Consider the following 23,552-nt stretch of genomic DNA (forward strand, 5'->3'; position numbering starts at 1 on the left):
AATTATTTTTAAATATTTATTATCATTCAATTAATTAATTCTTTTTCAATAAATTTCCTTTATTTTATAAAGGAAAAAGTGCGTATAAAAAAAAATTTTTTGCTACAAACTCAGCATTTTTTTTAACTCAGGAATATTAAAATTGTGAAAAAATGAAAAATAAATTTTTTTTCAAGAAAAAAAGTTGTTATAATAAAAAAGGCATACATAAAAAAATTTGATTTGGCTATAGAAATTCGAAATTTGATCAAAGCTTCATTTTTAAAAATCTAAATTAAATAATTTATCGAATTTTTTAATAATTTTACTTCAAAATTTCTAATTCTAATACAATTTTATTTGTGACAAAACTCTTATTTATTTTTTAACAATTAAATTTATTGATATAAAATAGAATTCATACTTATAAATACTTGTAAATAATTAATACTTACTAGCAACAATGACTTTTTTTAATTTGCAGTGTACTTTCTTAAATATAGACATTTTTTAAGATATAAATTCATTTCGATGTTACACTCCTCAAGACCTTTCATTTGAGTACCTACATGACATTTTATATATATATATATATATATATATATATATATATATATATATATATATATATATATATATAAAAATATAAAATATATGAAAAATTGATGTGGGTACTCAAATGAAAGGTCTCGATGAGTATAATATCGGAATGATCTTATATCTTTTAAAATGTCAATAGTTTACCAGATACAAGATAATTTCTTAATTATTGACATATTTTAAGATGTAAGCTCATTCTGATGTTACGCTTATCAAGAGCTTTCATTTGAGTACCCACATGCATTTTGATATATTTTTCATATATACATATATATAATATATATGAAATATACAAAATATATGAAAAATTGATGTGGGTACTCAAATGAAAGGTCTCGATGAGTGTAATATCGGAATGATCTTATATCTTTAAAAATGTCAATAGTTTACAAGATACGAGATAATTTCTTAATTATTGACATATTTTAAGATGTAAGCTCATTCTGATGTTACGCTTATCAAGAGCTTTCATTTGAGTACCCACATGCATTTTGATATATTTTTTATATATACATATATATATAATATATATGAAATATACAAAATATATGAAAAATTGATGTGGGTACTCAAATGAAAGGTCTCGATGAGTGTGACGTCGGGATGAGCTTATATCTTTAAAAATGTCAATAGTTCACAAGATATAAGGTCATTTCTTAATTTTGTATCTAAAGATACAGCATTTTTGAATGCAGCCTAAATACTTATCATAATAAATTGACTATCGGTGAGAATGATATGAAACCTTGAAAAGGCACAAATTAAAGTCAAGACCTTTGTAATGATACTGTTTTACTAAAAAAAACCGATTTCATCAAATGACTATCCCGGAAACAAAATTTTTTTATTCTCTTAATAATATAATCTAGATACAGTTCGATCACTTAAAAATTTTAACACAATACTTTTATGTATAAGGACTTTCAAAAAATGTAGAAAAAAAATTTTTTTTCTTCAAGTTACAAACTAGAATTATCCTAAAAAAAATTAGATTAAAAATTTATTTTTTTATTCTTTAAGTTCATAATAAAAACAATAATTTTTTCCCAATTTTTTCTGGTTAAAAATTAGCGAAGCCCTACTCTAATATAATTAATCAATTAAAAAATATTTTTAATCAATTTTGCACTTAAAAATTTTTCAATCGGATTGAATTGATAATCTTAAAAACAAAAAAAAAATCTTGGGAGTTTGTTAGTGTCAATCACAAGTGTAGTGCTTTCACTTCATTAAAGTAATTAAATAAATTATCGGTATAAAAAGGTAGTGGATTTTAGTGACAGCAAGTTAAAATTAAATTAAATAAATGTCACGTGTGTAAAATCGATTCTTCAATAATCGAATCGCTCGCGGAACATAACGAAGAGAGAGAGTGGAGGGTGGGGGCGGTTTTCATACTCATATATCCATAAAGTTTAATAGCCGAGAGTTAAAGTCACTTTTGGGTCTCGCTCTGACATTCCACTTGTGCTAAATGTGACGTGCTCTCTCTAGTGTGTACTGTGTACTGTGTACTGTATCAAGTGTGCCTAAACCTCCCCTAAATCTACACACTACCCCGGAATTCAGATCCACTTGCCGCATCTATAGATCTATACTCCGTTTAGTTATGAAATTTAAATTACTGCCCGCGGCGTCACATCCCAGTGCCGGTAGTTGATGTCGTTCCATTTGACATCAATGTTCTGTAAAATTCAGCTGATTGCTGGAAAAAATTTTTACTAAATAAACCAAAATTTTACCGAAATTTTGTTTGAATTTTAAATTTATGTTCACCCGCAAGCTTTGAAACAAAACTTTTAAATTTCAACAATTTTTTATTTTATTTATCTTGCAATGATAGGATAAAAAAAACCAAATATTGACCAGGCATATACTAAGAAGAATAAAAATAAGTTTTTCCGAAACATTACTATGTATTAATTTATTTTACGACGTTTATGTGGATTTTCGGAAAAAAATAAAGCCGCAAAAATTTCTTACTTATAAACTAGCAACCTTGCAGTCACTATGTGACTGCCGCGACTTGTGAACTACAAATATTGCACTTTATTTTCTTAACTATTGACGTTTTAAAATATATAAGCTCATCTCGATGTTACACTCATCAAGACCTTTCATTTGAGTACCTACATGCATTTTTGATATATTTTTCATATATACATATATATAATATATATAAATATATAAAATATATGAAAAATTGATGTAGGTACTCAAATGAAAGGTCTTGATGAGTGTAACATCGGGATGAGCTTATATCTTTAAAAATATCATCAGTTGACAAGATACAATGTCATTTCTTAATTATTGAAGTTTTGAAAGATATAAGCTCATCACGATGTTACACTCGTCAAGACCTTTCATTTGAGTACCTACATAACATTTTTTATATATTTTATATATAAGTTATTTGTGAAATATATAAATATATAAAATATATCAAAAATGCATGTGGGTACTCAAATGAAAGCTCTTGATGAGTATAAAATAAGAACGGGCTTATATTTACGAAAATGTTCATTATTGAAGAATGCCCATTGCATATTGTTAACTAATGATGTTTTTAACTATACAAGCTCATTCCTAAAATTTCTAAATTTAAGACGTGTGTACATGACAACGTCTGTCGGGTCCGCTAGTATATATATATATATATATATATATATATATATATATATATATATATATATATATATATATATATATATATATATATATATATCTACATATTTTTTTTTGACAATTTTTAATTATAATTAATTTATAAAAAAAAATAAATAAAAACATTATAATAATAATTAATTCGCTGTGAAATTCATGATGAATTTCGAAATATTATTTTGCATTTTGTGTTCTTTTACTCCAAAAAATTTATCCAGATAGAAGTTTAAGAATCGTAAATTATGACTCATAATTTATGAGTCAGTATAAATTAAACTAAAAATTCCAATATCATTGACTACGAATATTTTTTTATAGATTAAAAAAATTAAGTTTCATATTCAATTTGTTTCAAATTCATTATGAAATTCAGCTGGAATTCGCCCTGTAATTCATGATGAATTTCGAATTATTATTTTGCATATTGTGTTTTTTTACTCCAAAAAATTATCCAAATAGAACCTTAAGAATCGTAAATGTTAAGTCAGTGTAAATAAAAATAAAAATGCCAATATAATTGACTCAAAGGTTTCTTTACTGATTATAAAAAGTAAGTTTCATACACAATATGTTTCAAATTCATCACGAAATTCAGCTGGAATTCGCCGTGAAATTCATCATAAAATTCATATTTGTTTCACTATCTGAAGTTCGTCTGGAAATTCATCATGAACCAAATTTTTTTTTGTACGGGAAATACCGCATGCTGTAGCATATCTTACTTTTTACAACAGTTAACGCTTAACTACAATATTGGAGTAAATCTACCTACAGTTTGGAGTTGTCTCAGGTTATACTACAGCCTGCGGTAAACGGAACTACAGTTGTTGTTGCCACTACCACAATTTATTTTCCGTGTAAATAAAGCTATTCTTCTGTTTATCTTTTATCCAAAGATAAATATTGATGTTCTTCTCTTCAGAAATTAAAAATTAATAATAATAGAATATTTGATCGTCAGCGAGTTTCTTGAACCAAGAAATTGTTAATTGAGTAAAAGTATTTTTTTTCTCAGTGTACTCTAAAAAATTACTAATATTTTTTTTTATAAACCCACTTTTACAATAAAATAATGTTCGTGTATATAACGTGGAAGTAATATAAAATAGAAAACTATTTTAGTCTGTAAGAATGAATGTTCATAAAATTTTCACACGAATTCTGACAGTCATCCCTTATATACCCCAAACGGACAAAGTTTTCGCCGTTTAGAAATATCTTAAACTCAGCTGAGTACTTGGACATTGATGGATTAAAACCACGGAAAAAAAAAGAAATGATAGAAAATAGTTAATCGTAACTCATAATCCAACATATGTTCATTTTTTTTCCAACCAAATGAAAATAATTTACAAAGAAAAAAAAATCGTGTGTATTTAATGAGTAGTGACAGCTACAACAAGTTGTCAAGTCGCGGGTGGCATTGCCACTTAAATTATGTTCTGACATTGTTGCACGCGAGCACCCTGTACTAAACACTTGACCCATTGTTCATTGTTGTGCCGTCGCAATGCGGTTTCCTTTTATTTTTTTTCGCTTACTCGATCTTATTCTTACTAATTTTGTCTCGCGAAAATAATAACCGGCGAATTATTTTAATCATCTTCTTCACCGAGAAATAAACTTTCTTTTCCGAGAAAATTCAACTCGAGAAATAAAATAACGTCTTAATAGGAGCTAAAAGAAAAGTAAAGATCTCCGAAACTCTCAAATGAAAGGCGTATTTTTGGTGATCTAATAAATAACTTGGATTGACGATCAATTTGTGTAATTGAGTACGAAAAAGAGGGCAATCATTTATTTTTACAGACTTTCGTGGAATGCTTCTTATTTTTTATTCGTACTGAGATAAGGCAGGGAGTGAAAAACTGAGAGATTTTTAGGATTTTTTAAGATAAAAGAAACTATTCATCTCATAGTATATGCTTTAGATTTTAATCTTTTCATCTACTCGCCTTCTTTCTATTTATTTAAAAAGTAAATTTCTTTTTTTTTTTTTTTAATTACATTTTCTTTTATTTTGCTAGTTGAACTTATCAGTAGCCGAGAAAATAAAGATGAAAATAAACTCGATTAAAGATAAATGTTTTCTTAAAAGTTTTAAGGTCACGTTACAAAGGAATTATAGTTTGAAAATTGATTATTTTCCGAGGTTATATTATATTCTGATAAAATTAATCTACTTGCGAGAAACGTTAGCCATCTAGCGGAGAAACCAAGCACTATACTGAGAGAAAAAATTTCTTTGGAAAAAATGAGCAATTTTGTGGTAAGAAATTTATTTATCAAAAATTTTGAGCAATTTAAATTTTTTGCTAGAGTAATAAAAATTGAATATTGCCAAATTTAGAAGACGTTTATTGACATTTTTGAAGATGTAAGCTCATCTCAGTAATACACTCGTCAATACCTTTCATCTGAGTACCCACATAAATTTTTTATATATTTAATATATATCACAAATACCATATATATAAAATATATAAAAAATTGATGTGGATACTCAAATGAAAGGTCTTGATAAGTGTAACATCGGAATGACCTTATATCTTCAAAAATATCAATAGTTAAAAAATGATATTGTATCTTGTCACCTAATGACGTTATTAAATATATAAGCTCATCTTCATATTACACTCATCGAAACCTATCATTTGAGTATCTACATGCACTTTTCATATATTTTATACATATCAGAAACATCATATATATATCAAATATATAAAATATATGAAAAAGTCATGTGGGTACTCAAATGAAAGGTCTCAATGAGTGTAACATCAGGATGAGCTTACATCTTTAAAAATATCAATAATTGAGAAATGACCTTGTATCATCTCACCTGATGATGTTATTGAAGATATAAGCTCATCTTGATATTACACTAATCGAGACTTTTCATTTGAGTACCCACATCAATTTTTCATATATTTTACAAATATCATATATATAAAATATATAAAATATATGAAAAATTGATGTGAGTACTCAAATAAAAAGTCTCGATCAGTATAACATTAGAATGAGCTTATATTTTCAAAAATGTTAATAATCAAGCAATTATATTGTGCAATAACTAAGCAATTACATTGTATGTTTTGACAACTAATGATATTTTTAAAAATATAAGCTCGTTCCGATATTATACTCATCGAGACCTTTCATTTGAGTACCCACACGTATTTTTCATATATTTTATATATATATATATATATATATATATATATATATATATATATATATATATATATATATATATATATATATATATATAAATTGATGTGGGTACTCAAATGAAAGGTCTCGATGAGTATAATATCGGAATGAGCTTATATCTTCAAAAATGTCAATAATCAAGCAATTATATTGTATGTCGACAACTAATGACATTTTTTGTGATTTAAGCTCATTTTGATTTTACTCTCATCGAGACCTTTCATTTGAGTACCCACATGCACTTTTCATATATATATATATATATATATAATCATATTTTAATCATATATAATCATATTTATAAAAAACAAATATCATATATATAAAATATATAAAAAATTGATGTGGGTACTCAAATGAAACGTCTCGATGAGTGTAACATTAAGATGAGCTTATATCTTCAAAAATGACAATAGTTTCTTAGTTTAAGGAAAAAAAAATTTTTTTTCTCAGTGAGAAAATTCAATTTGTTTTTATAATTAAAAAGAAAAAAATTATTTAAAAAAAATATACTCACTGTGCATTTGATAAAAGGCGGTAATTCCAACTCGATCGGCTCCATCGAAAGAAACAGGCCCCTGAAAGAAAATAAAGAAAATATGTAATAAGTATTCATGAAAAAACTTCGATAGTTATTAAACTAATAAATAATATGAATAAAAAAAAATAGCGCGATCTGAATTCGAATGAGCGAGAGAAAAAATTAATCTTATATTTTTATAGATAAAAAAAACTTACGGAAACGCCGAGGAAATTTTGATTTTTCAATTCGTTGAGCAGGTCATAAGCAATATCCTTCCGTGCGTGTGTGTACTCAGCAATACTCGTGTTGCGTTCATTTAATATTAATTCGGTGTTCGAGAGGGACACTGCTATTGACCAAACCGCGTCAAATGTTTGGGCTGCGAATCGTGACATCGTGACACCTCTTTTGTTCAGCTCTGATGCGAAATCTTCACTCGTCTGTTGCAGACATTCGAATATATTGTATATTATATTTTGTGAACATAACAAATTTTTTTTTTATATGCAATCTGATATGTGGGATGTGAGATGTAATACATAAGCGGTAATATGACGTCAAGCGAATAGAAACAAAAAGTATGTACGTGCAGAACGATTTTGTGATTGAACGTGAATGAGATCTTGAAATATAAATATAAATTCAACCCTTGTTCTTGGCAGAGCTAATATTTAGATATTTGTTGCGAGGAAATATCAAAAGTAATATAAATGCGAGGAATGATTTTTTTTTTTATTTAGAAATTCAAGTTTTTTCCCTTTGAGGTGATACGAGTTGGAAGTTAAGAATATGTTCGAGCGTAAATTTAATAGTAGATGAAAGTTTATGTTTTTTAGATCTCACGAGTTTTTTTTCAAATTTTTATGAAAAAAGAATCATAAAAATTTTTTTAATTTAAAATTTTAAAAATTATACACTGATAGAAGGATTTATTAACTATTAATGATTTAATTTATTTGAAGACAATTATTCAATTAGGACATTCCATGCGAAATGGGAAAATGACTAAAATTTAAAAATTTCTCTATTCATTCTAATTTAGTCTTAATTTATTACTAAAAGTTTACATTTTACTAATTTATAAACAAAATTTTTTTTAATCAATAAGAAAATCGATTTTTCTCTCCTAGTAACTTTTCAGCCGTACTAACTTGTACCCGGGTCAAATGTTGTTTTAATAGTTTTAACAACAAATTCATTTTATGTTTGTTATTAACTAACATATTTATTATTAATGTTTTAAGTACAAATTTTGTTTATGTTCGTTATTAGTTAACACCTAAGTTTATCAAGATCGTGTTGTCAGCATGCTAAATCCTTTATTTGTGTTTTTTAATTAGTTTTTTTTAATTATCCTAAATAATTTATAATTAAATATATAAGCAATGATGTTTCTAAGGTTGAAATAATATAAAAGTCTTTTTAATAAACAACTTGATGCAGACATTTTGTACTTGTCCCACCAGTCACAATAAAACAAATTTTTTTAATTGTTTCTACGTAGGTAATCAGTCTAATTCTTCATAATATTGAATGTTTGTAGGATAAATTATGTATTGAGAGGGAAGTATTTTTTAAAAGTTTAGTGGTTGAACTGAAATTGGACTTTAAGTATACCTTTTGTAAGAGAGAAGGATTTTTCTTAGTCCCACCAGTCACACTCCGTCAAATGATAATTACGAGAAACTTAAAAAGTAATGGAGGTTTTTGACAAAGGGATGTTGTTAATTAGTTATTCTTTTATATTATAAAATAAATTTTACTATAGGGGCACTCTATGCGAAATAGGAAAATGACTAAAATATTAAAATTTCTCTAATTTATTCTAATTTATTCCTAATTTATTATTTAAATTCTATATTTTACTAATTTGTAAAAAAAATTTTTTTTAATCAATAAGAAAATCGATTTTTCTCTCCTAGTAACTTTTCAGCTGTACTAACTTGTATCCGGGTCAAATGTTGTTTTAATAGTTTTAAGAACAAATCCATTTTATGTTTGTTATTAACTAACATATTTATTATTATAGTTTTAAGAACAAATTTTGTTTATGTTCGTTATTAATTAACACCTAAGTTTATCAAGATCGTGTTGTCAGCATGCTAAATCCTTTATTTGTGTTTTTTAATTAGTTTTTTTTAATTATCCTAAATAATTTATAGTTAAATATATAAACAATGATGTTTCTAAGGTTGAAATAATATAAAAGTCTTTTTAATAAACAACTTGATGTAGACATTTTGTACTTGTCCCACCGGTCACAAATGCCTGTCCCACCAGTCACAATAAGAACAAATTTTTTTAATTGTTTCTACGTAGGTAATCAGTCTAATTCTTCATAATATTGAATGTTTGTAGGATAAATTATGTATTTAGAGGGAAGTATTTTTTAAAAGTTTAGTGGCCGAACTGAAATTGGACTTTAAGTATACCTTTTGTAAGAGAGAAGAATTTTTCTTAGTCCCACCAGTCACACTCAGTCAAATGATAATTACGAGAAACTTAAAAAGTAATGGAGGTTTTTGACAAAGGGATGTTGTTAATTAGTTATTCTTCTATATTATAAGATAAATTTTACTATAGTATAAGTTTCAGTCACATAATTATGGCTTATAATTGATGGAATTTCAGAGTCAAATGTCCCACCAGTCACTATGGAATGCCCCAGTAGATGAAAGTTTATGTTTTTTAGATCTCACGAGTTTCTTTTTTTAAAATTTTGATGAAAAAAAAATCATAAAAATTTTTTGAATTAAAAATTTTTTTAATTATACACTGATAGAAATATTTATTAACTATTAATGATTTAATTTATTTGAAGACAATTATTTAATTATCAATTTCCCCGTATTTCTTATTTTTTAGTCAGAATTTAAACTCAAACTGATATCGCCGATTTGAGTCATCGGTATGCAAAAATCCAAAAAAATTTCGTTGATATAAAATATTATCTAGTGATTAATCGAAGGAACTGTTGAAATATCTAGTCTTAAAATGGCGGGTTAAAAAAAATATCGATTTTCAATGAAAATTTCAGCCTTAAATTTTTTACAAAAATATAATATATTTATCGGAATTATTAATCCTTGGATCGATTACTGAAAAATATAGTTGAGAAAATCGTTTAAAAATTAGAGACTGATCGGTTGAACCGTTGTTCGATAAATCTTACTCACCGACTTTTAAAATACAGCTGTGAGAAAAAAGTGTTTGAAGTTATTCGGCTTGAGCCCCATTTTTGTGCGACACGCTCCGATTAGGCTTTACAAATATCCGTATAACTTTGAAAATACTTCTCCAATTGGCATTCAATTTCTTTTTGTATCTACTTTAATATATCTACATTACAAAAATGTAATAAAAAGTTAAAGTGCTTATAACGCCTTAAAAAATTTTTAATTAATCCAGAATTTATTTCTTCACTATTTTTAAGAAGAAATGACTTGAATCTCTTCACTTAATTTTATCGTAGGCGCCTTTATATTTGATTCGGGATAAAAAAAATTATACAAAAAAGGGTGAAGGTGAGAATTTTTTTTCTGTCTAAGGATTGAAAAAAATTCACCGACTTAATTACTTAATGTGGAAAAAATTCAAGGTTTTTCTGTCAATTAAATAACTCAATAGATAAATATAAGAAAAAAAATTCTTACTGTGGATAGTTATTTTATTTTGATCGAAATATTATTTTTATAAATTCTAAAAAATATTTATTTTACAATTTAATAAAAAAAAATAAAGGTGTTATAGAAAAATTTCAGATGAGTAAATAAAAGTTGCATTGATAGCCAGATGCTGTTTGAACTTTATATATATTAAAAAAAAAAATACTAACATACATTTTAAAAAAGCAATGACTTCTTTTATTAAAACTATCAATATGGATTTTCATTTTTTAATCATCTATAAAGTTTATTTATCATAAATATTTACGTGCTTGTCAAACAAAAACGTTTTTAATAAATTGAGAAAATTGTTTTCAGTCGAATTCACTCTACGGTTATTTAAAAATTTATATCCTCCTCTACTGTTCTTTTTGCCTCATTTCGAACATATGTGAGTGTAAATATATAATATTAATAATAATAATAATCATAATAATAACAACAACCAGGTCAAAACAGTGTTGCTTTTTTGTTTTTAAAACTGACACACGTGTGTACAAAGTATCGAGAATAAAACATCAAGGATAACATATCTGGGATAAAAAGTAATCGACATATGGACATATACTTAAATTTTGACAGTAAAGTGTTCGATAGAACAAAAAGTCCCTTGACAAAACGTCAACTTAAATTGTTGTGTTGAAGTATTTTATATAAATGAAATATAAACCCAAAAATTATGCTCACTTTTGGAATATATAATGTTTAGAAAAATTTTTAATTATAATTCTGACCAATTTTCTCCAAAATAATTTTTAACTTCCCGCTAAGAAAATTGAAAATTTTCAAAAATCGGGAAGTTATTGGTTTTACCCCGTTTTTCGAAAATCGAGTTTTCATCAGATCTCGACGTTTTGAGGTCCTAGGAAGCTTTCCTGACTATTTCCGCGAGGGTGTCACTATGTCTGTATGTATGTGTGTGTGTGTGTGTGTGTGTGTGTGTGTGTGTGTGTGTGTGTGTGTGTGTGTGTGTGTGTGTAAGTATGTAAACCTCTTATAATTTTTGAACGGTTGAACCGATTTCATCGCGGTTGGTGTCATTCGAAAGGGCTTCGCCAAACTTAGAGTTCCTGTTAATTTGAACCGATTCGGACCGATAGATTTTGAGAAATTTGGAGGAATCTAAAAAAAAGTAGGAAAAAAAATTTTTTCTGAAGTGGTTTTTTTGGGATAACTTTTAAACGGCTCAACCGATCGATTCCAAAAACTAATCAGCTCTCAACCTTGAAAAACCACGTCGATCGCCGCCAATCCGGTCAAAATCGGTTGATTCGTTCGAGAGATATCGTGAACGAAAGAAAACCGAAAAAAGTGTTTTTTCAGAGTTACTCCGAAATTTCTAGTTTGACCAATTGAAACTTAGAAATTCTTTATGAGGCTTAAAAAACTGCGTAGAATGCCGCCAACCGCGTAAAAATCGGTTCATTCATTCAAAAGTTATTGCAGTATGAACATTCAAAAAATAGTGTTCTATGAAACTTCTATCAGACTTTTGAGCTTAAAGAGCTCAAAAGCATAGAAAAGGTATCTTTTTGAGCTCGGAGAGCTTAAAACAACACACAGACTGTACTTTTGAGCTCGAAGAGCTCAAAAAAGTGGCCAGGTATTAACGGAATTAGCGGGAAGTTGCAGGGATGGCCTTTAGGGTCAATCGTTTTCCTAATTTTTTTATGTACAGACAGAAAAAAGTTTCACTTGAGCCAAGAAAATATTTTTCTTCCTAATTATTTTCTTAAGCGAAAAAAAATTTTTTTTTGACACAAGAAATTTCACTTATTCCAACAAAATTAATTCTCTTGCTTTAAGAAATACGTATCTTGATCCAAGAAAATTTATTTAAGTCAAGAAAATCTTGTTGTTTTGAGAAAATTCAGCCTCTTGCTCCAAAAAATTTAGTTTTTGATAGGAGTTAATTCTCTTGTCTTGAGAAAATTTCTCTCTTGCTCCAAAAAATTAAATATGAAGATAGAAGTAAATTTTCATTAATATTTTTATTGATTGACATGTCAAATGGGAAGATCAAATAATATTTCATCATTTTTTTTCATTCAATATGTATAATTGCACGCTAAAATAATATAAAATGGGTATCAAATATTCTCGAGAAAAATTTTCTCAAGATGAGAAAATTATTTTCTCAGCTGAAGTAGGTGGCGCTGCTTCCCTAAAGTATCTAAAAATCTTGATCAAATATAAAAATTTATTGTATCAAGTATTTGTGATCTGAATTAAGAAACAATGACTTTCACCAAGAATAGAATTTAAAGAAAATTTTTTACTTCAGCCAACACAACTTCGGTCTTCCTTCAGACACCCGACAAATTTTCTTGGGCCAAGAATTTTGTTCCCCAGTCAAGAAATTTTTCTTTCTGTGTAATTTTTTATTTTGATAATTCCAAATGATTTTTCGATTATAACTAAATAATATTTTATATTGATCAAAAATTTTTTGGATTTTTGAATTCTCATATTAATCAATAAAAAAGGCTCTAAGTGCGTACAATTCGTTAAAACCGTTTTAAATAAATCGCGTGCCTAGAAGTAAATGGGCATATTGCTAAGGATTAATAGGGATTTGTGCTAAAAGGGCGTGTAAAAAAATTTGTTTTTGCCATTCGGTTTGAAATTGTCTGAAACGTAAAAATCTGTGAAAAAAAAGTTGGTATTCTAAAGCTGAAAGGGCGTATCTCAAGACATACGCCCTTTCAGCTTTAAGAAAAGTACTACTTGAAGGTAAAAGGGCGTATAAAAAAAAATTGTAGTTTTGATACCAAATGTTAAATAATAGATTCACAAAACAAGTTATACTAAAACAATAGCCTCATATAAAAAGTTTGATATAAACAAATAGAAAATAATTCAATCAAAAATAAATTACGTAAAAATTAAGTAATAAAAAAAATCACAAAGGCAGATAACATTCAAATATTTTGAAATTTCTCGCTTTAATCGCCCTATTGAATATAATTACTGGTGCCGTTCACACAACAGCTGTTTCATCATGATCAACAATCCAGAATCCAAATTTTATAATAACTATTTCTTAAAATAAAAAGCGAGAAAATAATCACGCGTATTTTATTGTTTTTTGGATATTTTTTCTTTTTTGACTTTAAAAAATTGTATACAGTCAACGCTCTCTGTATTTGACTCACCCGTACAGGACCATTCTCTGTATTTGACTCGTCCTTGTCCATAAGGGGGCGTCCATAAATTACGTGAGGCATTTTTGAGAATTTTTTAACCCCCCCTACCCCCTTGATAAGATTTCGTAAGATTTTCCTCAAATCCCTCCCCCCTCCCCTAATCTCACGCGAGATTATTCAAAATTTATGTTTTGGCTGTAAACGGGTTGGATTATTGAGAAAAAAAATGCCATTCGGCTACACCCGACATGGATAGGTAGATTTCTTGTTTGAATATTGAAAAAAACACGTTATTAAAAGGCCGTAATGTCCTAAAATTTATTTTTTATTATATTCTTGCAAATAACGATATGAGACTGACTACAGCAAATAGATATCTAAAGACATCTACCTAAAAAATAGGATTTTTTACATATAAAAGTCATTTGATGATAAAAGCTAAAATTTAATTTATTATTGATTTTTTTTGAATTTTCTCAACTACGAAATAAATTGAAAAAAGTATTAAAAGTCGACGAACAATAGTTTAAATTGAAGATAATTAAACATATTATGACAAAATTGTATTAAAATTACGACATGAGACCGGCTACCACCGATAGATTTCTAAAGAAATCTATACCTAAAAAATTAGTGAATCCTATCGATCAATAATCAAATTAAACAATCGAGCGCTACTTTGCTGCTCTGCAGGATTCAGACGAATACGACAAACACTATTGTGTCAAATTTGGCCATATTTTATTATAGAAATACTTTTTCACGCAATTTTACATTGTTTTCTGCTAGAGACAAAATTACGTGATATTTGTTAAGATCCCCCCCCTTCCCCCTAAGTGAGATTTGGTAAGATTTAGCATGATCCCCTCCCCCCCTAGAACACCTCACGTAATTAATGGACGCCCCCTAAGAGCTGTGTAAAATCGTCAAATACAGAGGAAGAATGTGGTCAAATACAGAGAGCGGTCAAATACAGAGAGGTCCAATACAGAGAGCGTCGACTGTAGTTGAGGTTTTACGCCGCTACTACCACAGAAAGTTTTTTTTTCACATTTTTAAACTACGAATATGTTCTTTTGTAAACTGGCTGAAAAAAAAATTATACATCCTTTCACCTTTAGATCACCAAAATTTCGAATTCTTAAAAGTAAAAGTGCGTATAATTGAAGACATACGCCCTTCGACCTTTGCAATTTTTTTTTTCAATTTTAAGCGTAGAATGTGTCTACTACCCGATTAGCAATAACAAAAAAAAATATGCGCCCTTTTACCTTTGCAAAGGTAAAAGGGCATATAAATTTTCATAAGCCCTTTTACCTTTAGGCACGCGATATTTCAATCACTCTAAATCTTTATAATATTGAATGTTTGTAGGATAAATTTAGTATTGAGAGGGAAGTATTTTTTAAAAGTTTTTTTTTTAAAAGCCATTTGTTAGTCCTTAACAAATATTTGTTAGTATTTAAAAAGATTTATTAATATTTAATAAATGAAAATCAGATTTATTATATACAAACAAATCATTTTAAATACTAAGAAATATTTGTTTAATACTAAAAAATGGCCTGTAATAAATGATTTGTTAACTATTAACAAATATTATTTAATACAAATAAATCCTTCTATCAGTGTAGTGGTCGAACTGAAATTGGACTTTAAGTATACCTTGGTAAGAGAGAAGGATTTGTTCTTAGTCCCACCAGTCACACTCAGTCAAATGATCATTACGAGAGACTTAAAAAGTAATGGAGGTTTTTGACAAAGGGATGTTGTTAATTAGTTATTCTTTTATATTATAAAATAAATTTTACTATAGGGGTACTCTATGCAAAATAGGAAGATGACTAAAATATTAAAATTTCTCTAATTTATTCTAATTTATTCCTAATTTATTATTTAAATTCTATATTTTACTAATTTGTGAAAAAAATTTTTTTTAATCAATAAGAAAATCGATTTTTCTCTCCTAGTAACTTTTCAGCCGTACTAACTTGTACCCGGGTCAAATGTTGTTTTAATAGTTTTAACAACAAATTCATTTTATGTTTGTTATTAACTAACATATTTATTATTAATGTTTTAAGAACAAATTTTGTTTATGTTCGTTATTAATTAACACCTAAGTTTATCAAGATCGTGTTGTCAGCATGCTAAATCCTTTATTTGTGTTTTTTAATTAGTTTTTTTTAATTATCCTAAATAACTTATAGTTAAATATATAAGCAATGATGTTTCTAAGGTTGAAATAATATAAAAGTCTTTTTAATAAACAACTTGATGTAGACATTTTGTACTTGTCCCACCAGTTACAAATGCCTGTCCCACCAGTCACAATAAGAACAAATTTTTTTAATTGTTTCTACGTAGGTAATCAGTCTAATTCTTCATAATATTGAATGTTTGTAGGATAAATTATGTATTGAGAGGGAAGTATTTTTTAAAAAATTAGTGGTTGAACTGAAAATGGACTTTAAGTATACCTTTGGTAAGAGAAAAGGATTTGTTCTTAGTCCCACCAGTCACACTCAGTCAAATGATAATTACGAGAAACTTAAAAAGTAATCGAGGTTTTTGACAAAAGGATGTTGTTAATTAGTTATTCTCCTATATTATAAGATCAATTTTACTATAGTATAAGTTTCAGTCACATAATTATATTTTATAATTGATGAAATTCCAGAGTCAAATGTCCCACCAGTCACTATGGAATGCTCCTAAATGGAAAGATTTTAAATTAAAGCTCTTTAAAAAAAAAAAAAAACATTAAAAGTATTTTTTTTACCTGCAACCCCTAAAAAATATATAGTTTGTTGTGTCACAAAATAAAAAACACAAAAAGTATCGAACAGTTAAACCCTCGTTCCGATATACGAACGACGAACTAGCGGTTAATTTTTTATAGCGCTGGCTAATGGACGGGTTACTTGTTTCTAGTCACTAGAACGTACCCTGAATATACATATAAATTCAGTGCACGCTATCCTAGTGTATTAACAATAGACGTGTTTCAAGCAGCCCCAATACCCGATAGCCAATACGACATTGCCCAATAGATGTTGTATTCTTCTTTAATCGATTTCCTGACAGCATCGGGCACTAATAGTCACGTTGCTGCTAAAATTCAACCATCATATTGATTATCTTGTCTTTTGTGTTTCTTAATATTTTTTTTTCTAACGCGATGCCCAAGATATAGTTATTAATGATCATTTTCTATTGGGAACTAGGATAATTAATTTTAACGTCGCTTTTATTCTGCACGATATATTTTACGGCAGCGCTTCACGACAAGGATGCATTATTGTAAAGGAAAAATCATTTTTAAGTGTGTTGTGTTAGCAATTCAATTTTAGTGCGCACTTAACATCTGAATTTATTGCCCAGAAAAATGCGATAAATTATTTATTGGATTTTTTAACCGATACCGCCTTTTTGAATTATTATAGGCTTTTAAGATGCTGTCAATATTAAATGGTATGAAACGCGTTAAAATTTTTGAATTTCAAGATAATTTAATATTCAATTAAACAGTTTTATTTACACTGATAAAAGGATTTGTTTATATTTAATAAACTTTATTAACTGTTAATAAATGATTTTTTAGCGTAGAATTTAATAAATATTTATTAGCAGTTAATAAATTATTTATTAACAGTTAATAAATATTTATTAACAGTTAATAAATTATTTATTAACAGTTAATAAATTATTTATTAAATACGATTTATTAAATGGTAATAAATATTTGTGAACAGTTAAAAAATATTTATTAACAGTTAACAAGTAATTTATTAAGTACAATTTATTAACTGTTAATAAATATTAATTAAATCCTACGTTAAAAAATCATTTATTAACAGTTAATAAAGTTTATTAAATATAAACAAATCCTTCTATCAGTGTAAATAAAACATTAATGGTTAATGAATATTTGTTAACTGTTAACAAATATTTATTTAAAATAAAAAGCAAAAATAGCAGTTTTCTTTTGACACTTTTTATAACTATATAGCTGGGATACATGATAATAATTAAATTCACTAAATAAATTAACGTTTTTAATATTTAAAAATATAAAAGATAATTATGAGCTGTGATAAAATTTGGTATTTTACAATAAACGTTATTATGATGTTATATAATTAATGCAAATAATTTGTAAAGATGATTTTTGTTTATAAGCAATCTTGATATCATATGACATTGCAAGCCAAACAAATTCACTCAACAAAATATTTATTAACTGTTAATAAATATATGTTAATTATTAATAAATACTTATCAACTATTAATAAATGTACTTTCCTCCCAAATAAATATTTATTGAATGTTAAAAAATATTTATTAAAATTTAATAAATTAAATAATTGTCTATAATTAAATTAAATTATTAATAGTTAATGATTCCTTCTATCAGTTTAAAAAAACGACAAAAAAAAATTGTACGACACTTTTTTCAAACTTTTTATAATTTAATTTTTTTGGGCTTTTATATACTCTGGTAAAATTTTTTTAGAAGCGAGAAACGGTAGCCATCTGGCGGAGAAATGAAATACTACCTAATAAAATAGTAGGATTTACAAGTAAAATACAATATTGTAACAGAATCAATGATTGATAATAAATTATGCTTTAAAAAAAATATGAGCATGAAAATAATGTTAATTATCTGCGTAACAAATAAAGATTTGACAGTTAATTCCTCAAACATTTTGAGGTTAGTTAATTGTCTTTTTCCTCCCGACAGTATTTACTTGACAAATATTTCCATTTAACCCTTCTCTCATTATCCGAAAATTTGTTATTCTGCAAATATTTACCCAACCATAGCCAAACAACCAATTTCTTGTCGAGTAAATATAAAATCCTCATGTAAACCCGTTTTAGTGTTTCCACCGAAATCTTTACCTCCCAGATGCTTCCAATTTTCTTCCTTGCAAACAAGATTTCTTAATCCAGAGCTTTTCAAACAATACACAAGTTTATGCAGTAATTTATAATATGTTGGTTAACTACTGTTGTAAGCAGTGATAGAATACTCAAGGAGAGAAATTAATATTGTATTTTGTTAAATAATGATGTTTTTAACGATATAAGCTCTTTCCGATGTTACACTCATTGAGACCTTTTATTTAAGTACCCACATGCACTTTTCATATATTTTATATATTTCATAAATATCATAAATAAAATATATAAAAAAAATTCATGTAAATACTCAAATGAAAGGTCTTGATGAGTATAACATTAGAATGGACATATTTACGAAAATGTCAATCATTAAGAAATGAATATTTCATTTTGTTAACTAATGATGGTATTAACGATATAATCTCACCTCGAAATCATAAAAGTCGAGACCTTTCATTTGAGTATCCACATGCATTTTTCATATATTTTATATAATTCACAAATATCATATATATCAAATGTATGGAAAAATTCATATGGGTATTCAAATGAAAGGTCTTGATGAGTATAACATCAGAATGGACTTATGTTTACGAAAATGTTAATAATTAAGGGATGACTATTGTATTTTGTTAACTAAATATGTTTTTAACGATATAAGCTCATTCCGATGTTATACTCATCGAGACCTTTCATTTGAGTAGCCACATGCACTTTTCATATATTTTATATAATTCACAAATATCATATATATAAAATATATACAAAAATTCATGTAGGTACTCAAATGAAAGGTCTTGATGAGCATAACATCGGAATGAGCTTATATTTACGAAAATGTCAATAATTAAGGAATGACTATTGTATTTTGTTAACTAATGATGATATTAACGATATAAGCTCACTCCGAAATTACACTCGTTGAGACCTTTCATTTGAGTACCCACATCAATTTTTCATATATTTTATATATTTTATGTATTTCACAAATATTATATGTATAAAATACATAAAAAATTTATGTGGGTACTTAAATGAAAGGTCTCGATAAATATAACATCAAAATGGGCTTATATTTACGAAAATATCAATAATTAAGAATTTTATATTTTATTTTGTTAACTAATGATGTTTTTAACGATATAAGCTCATTACGATGTTACACTCATCAAGACCTTTCATTCAAGTACCCACATCAATTTTTCATATATTTCATATATTTATATATTCCACAAATACCATATATATATATATATATATATATATATATATATATATATATATATATATATATATATATATATATAATATATGAAAAATTGATGTGGGTATTCGAATGAAAGGTCTCGATGAGTATAACATCGCAATGAGCTTATATCTTCAAAAATATCAATAATTAAGAAATGACTATGTATCTTATTACCTAATGATGTTATTGAAGATATAAGCTCATCTTGTTGTTACATTCATCGAGACCTTTTATTTGACTACCCACATGCCCTTTTCATATATTTTATATATTTATAATATATCATACATATCATAAATATAAAATATATATAAAAATTGATGTGGGTACTTAAATGAAAAGTCTCGATGAGTGTATCATCAGAATGGACTTATTTCATTTAAAACATCATTAGTTAACAAAATACAATAGTCATTCTTTCCCACAAAATTTTCCTTCAAAATGTCTAAGTTAATATTTACTAACTCCTAATAAATATTTATTAACTAAAAAAAAATATATATTAACAGTCAAAAAAAGCTTATCAAATATTAACAAATCCTTCTATCATTGTATTCAAACTCGCATTAATGTTAAATGTTAAATGTTAAATTCTTTAAGTGCTTAAGTCTCAAGACACACATTGTTCGAGCAAGAGTGTGAAAATGCATTACATACCAGACCAGAAGAGCTTAGTTCTTGACTTAAAGCCCTGCCGTAGCTATTAACAATAATGAGACCGTTGAGGGTCTGCGTGAGTTGAGAGGGTGAGCAGCCTCCGGAAACCCGAGTCATTCCCGACATGTCGATTGTTTCTCCTGGTAAAATCCAGGCGTAGTCCCCCGCATGCATTCCCAATTTGTAGGCCTGAAAAATGTATAAGTTTATTTTTACCAAAAATAATAAAAGGGGCATTCCATGTGAAATGGGAAAATGATTAAAATTAAAAAATTTCTCTAATTTATTCTAATTTAATCCTAATTTATTATTGAAAGTCTATATTTTACTAATTTGTGAAGAAAATTTTTTTTAATCAATAAAAAAATCAATTTTTCTCTCCTAGTAACTTTTCAGCCGTCCTGACTTGTATCCGGGTTAAATGTTATTTTAATAGTTTTAACAACAAATTCATTTTATGTTTGTTATTAACTTACATATTTATTATTATAGTTTTAAGAACAAATTTTGTTTATGTTCGTTATTAATTAACACCTAAGTTTATCAAGATCGTGTTGTCAGCATGCTAAATCCTTTATTTGTGTTTTTTAATTAGTTTCTTTTAATTATCCTAAATAATTTATAGTTAAATATATAAACAATGATGTTTCTAAGGTTGAAATAATATAAAAGTCTTTTTAATAAACAACTTGATGTAGACATTTTGTACTTGTCCCACCAGTCACGAATGCCTGTCCCACCAGTCACAATAAGAACAAATTTTTTTAATTGTTTCTACGTAGGTAATCAGTCTAATTCTTCATAATATTGAATGTTTGTAGCATAAATTTAGTATTGAGAGGGAAGTATTTTTTAAAAGTTTGGTGGTCGAATTGAAGTTGGACTTTAAGTATATCTTTGGTAAGAGAGAAGGATTTTTCTTAGTCCCACCAGTCAAATGATAATTACGAAAGACTTAAAAAGTAATGGAGGTTTTTGACAAAGGGATGTTGTTAATTAGTTATTCTTCTATTTTAAAAGATAAATCTTACTATAGGGGCATTCCATGCGGGAAAAATGAATAAAATTTTAAAAATTTCTCTAATTCAGTCCTAATTTATCAATAAAAGTTTATAATTTTACCATAATTAAAAGTTTATAAAATTTTACTAATTTGTAAAAAAAATTTTTTTTAACAATAAGAAAATCAATTTTTCTCTCCTAGTAACTTTTCAGCCGTACTAACTTATATCCGGGTCAAATATGATTTTTTAATAATTTTAAGAACAAACTCATTTTATGTTTGTTATTAACAAACATATTTATTATTATAGTTTTAAGAAAAAATTTTTTCATGTTCGTTATTAATTAACACCTAAGTTTATGAAGATCGTGTTGTCAGCATGCTAAATCCTTTATTTGTGTTTTTTAATTAGTTTTTTTTAATTATCCTAAATAATTTATAGTTAAATATATAAACAATGATGTTTCTAAGGTTGAAATAATATAAAAGTCTTTTTAATAAACATCTTGATGTAGACATTTTGTACTTGTCCCACCAGTCACAAATGCCTGTCCCACCAGTCACAATAAAAACACATTTTTTTAATTGTTTCTACGTAGGTAATCAGTCTAATTCTTCATAATATTGAATGTTTGTAGCATAAATTTAGTTTTGAGAGGGAAGTATTTTTTAAAAGTTTGGTGGTCGAATTGAAGTTTGACTTTAAGTATTCCTTTGGTAAGAGAGAAGGATTTTTCTTAGTCCCACCAGTCACACTCAGTCAAATGATAATTACGAGAAACTCAAAAAGTAACGGAGGTTTTTGACGAAGAGATGTTGTTAATTAATTATTTTTCTATATTATAGGATAAATTTGACTATAGTATACGTTTCAGTCACATAATTATAGCTTATAATTGATGGAATTGCAGAGTCAAATGTCCCACCAGTCACTATGAAATGCCCCAAAATTAATTGAAGCAATTCACGAATAAAAAAAAAAATGATCGAGCACAAAATATGCAATTGTTAAAAAATACTTTGAATTTTTTTTTTATTTTTCATTAAATAAACGAGATACGGTACAAAGACGAAGCTTGGCACTGCGTTAATTAGTGGAATCAACTTTTTCACACTTTACTCGATATTGTTGCTCTGTACTCGGGACTCTACTCTGTATTTTTTAAATTTTATCTCACCTAGCTCCGGTTCTATTTTTAGTGTTTTAGTTTCATTTCTACTTTTTTTTTTTCTTCCACGTTACTGCATCGTTACTCGTGTTCGCTGATATTTATTAAAGCTGGGCTTACTAGTATATTAAAATGTAATTATATGGGAAAAATTATTCAAATTTTTCTTCAAATACGCCGATTTTTTTATTTTTGCTTGCATTCAAGATTGATTAATATTTTTAATTAGTTCTGGGGAAAAAAACTTTTGAAATTTTTACACTGATAGAAAAATTTAGTAATAAAATTTTTAGTCATTTATTTGGGAGAAAAAAATATTTTTTACCCATCAATATTATTTGCTACAATTTAATAAATCATTTTTTTATTCTATATAAATTATATTAATATAGACAAAGCCTTTTTATATCAAAATAAATATTTGTTTCCACTAAATAATTTTTAGTAGTAAGTACTAAATATTTGTTCCGTAGTGACTGGTCGAACATTTGACTCTGGAATTCCATCTACAATCATAAGCTATAATTATGTGACTGAAATTTATACTATAGTAAAATTTATCTTATAATATTGAAAAATAACTAATTAACAACATCCCTTTGTTAAAAACTTCCATTACTTTTTAAGTTTCTCGTAATTATCATTTGACTGAGTGTGACTGGCGGGACTAAGAAAAATCCTTCTCTCTTACCAAAGGTATACTTAAAGTCCAATTTCAGTTCGACCACTAAACTTTTAAAAAATACATCCCTCTCAATACTAAATTTATC

The 23,552-nt window shown here is 26.9% G+C and overlaps 1 protein-coding gene across 1 annotated transcript in view; it reads right to left on the bottom strand.

Moving 5' to 3' along the window:
* LOC123270321 (gamma-aminobutyric acid type B receptor subunit 2) overlaps nt 1-23,552 on the bottom strand; it is a 112,427-nt gene that overhangs the window by 22,031 nt on the left and 66,844 nt on the right. The window contains exons 7-9 of the mRNA XM_044736323.1: nt 20,611-20,799; nt 7,198-7,422; nt 6,977-7,037 (exon numbers count right to left, since the gene is read on the bottom strand). Of these exons, the coding sequence (XP_044592258.1) occupies nt 6,977-7,037; nt 7,198-7,422; nt 20,611-20,799 (475 nt within the window). The remainder of the gene's footprint in view (nt 1-6,976; nt 7,038-7,197; nt 7,423-20,610; nt 20,800-23,552) is intronic.

This window comes from Cotesia glomerata, linkage group LG8 (genome assembly GCF_020080835.1).
Source record: "Cotesia glomerata isolate CgM1 linkage group LG8, MPM_Cglom_v2.3, whole genome shotgun sequence".
NCBI lineage: Eukaryota > Metazoa > Arthropoda > Insecta > Hymenoptera > Braconidae > Cotesia > Cotesia glomerata.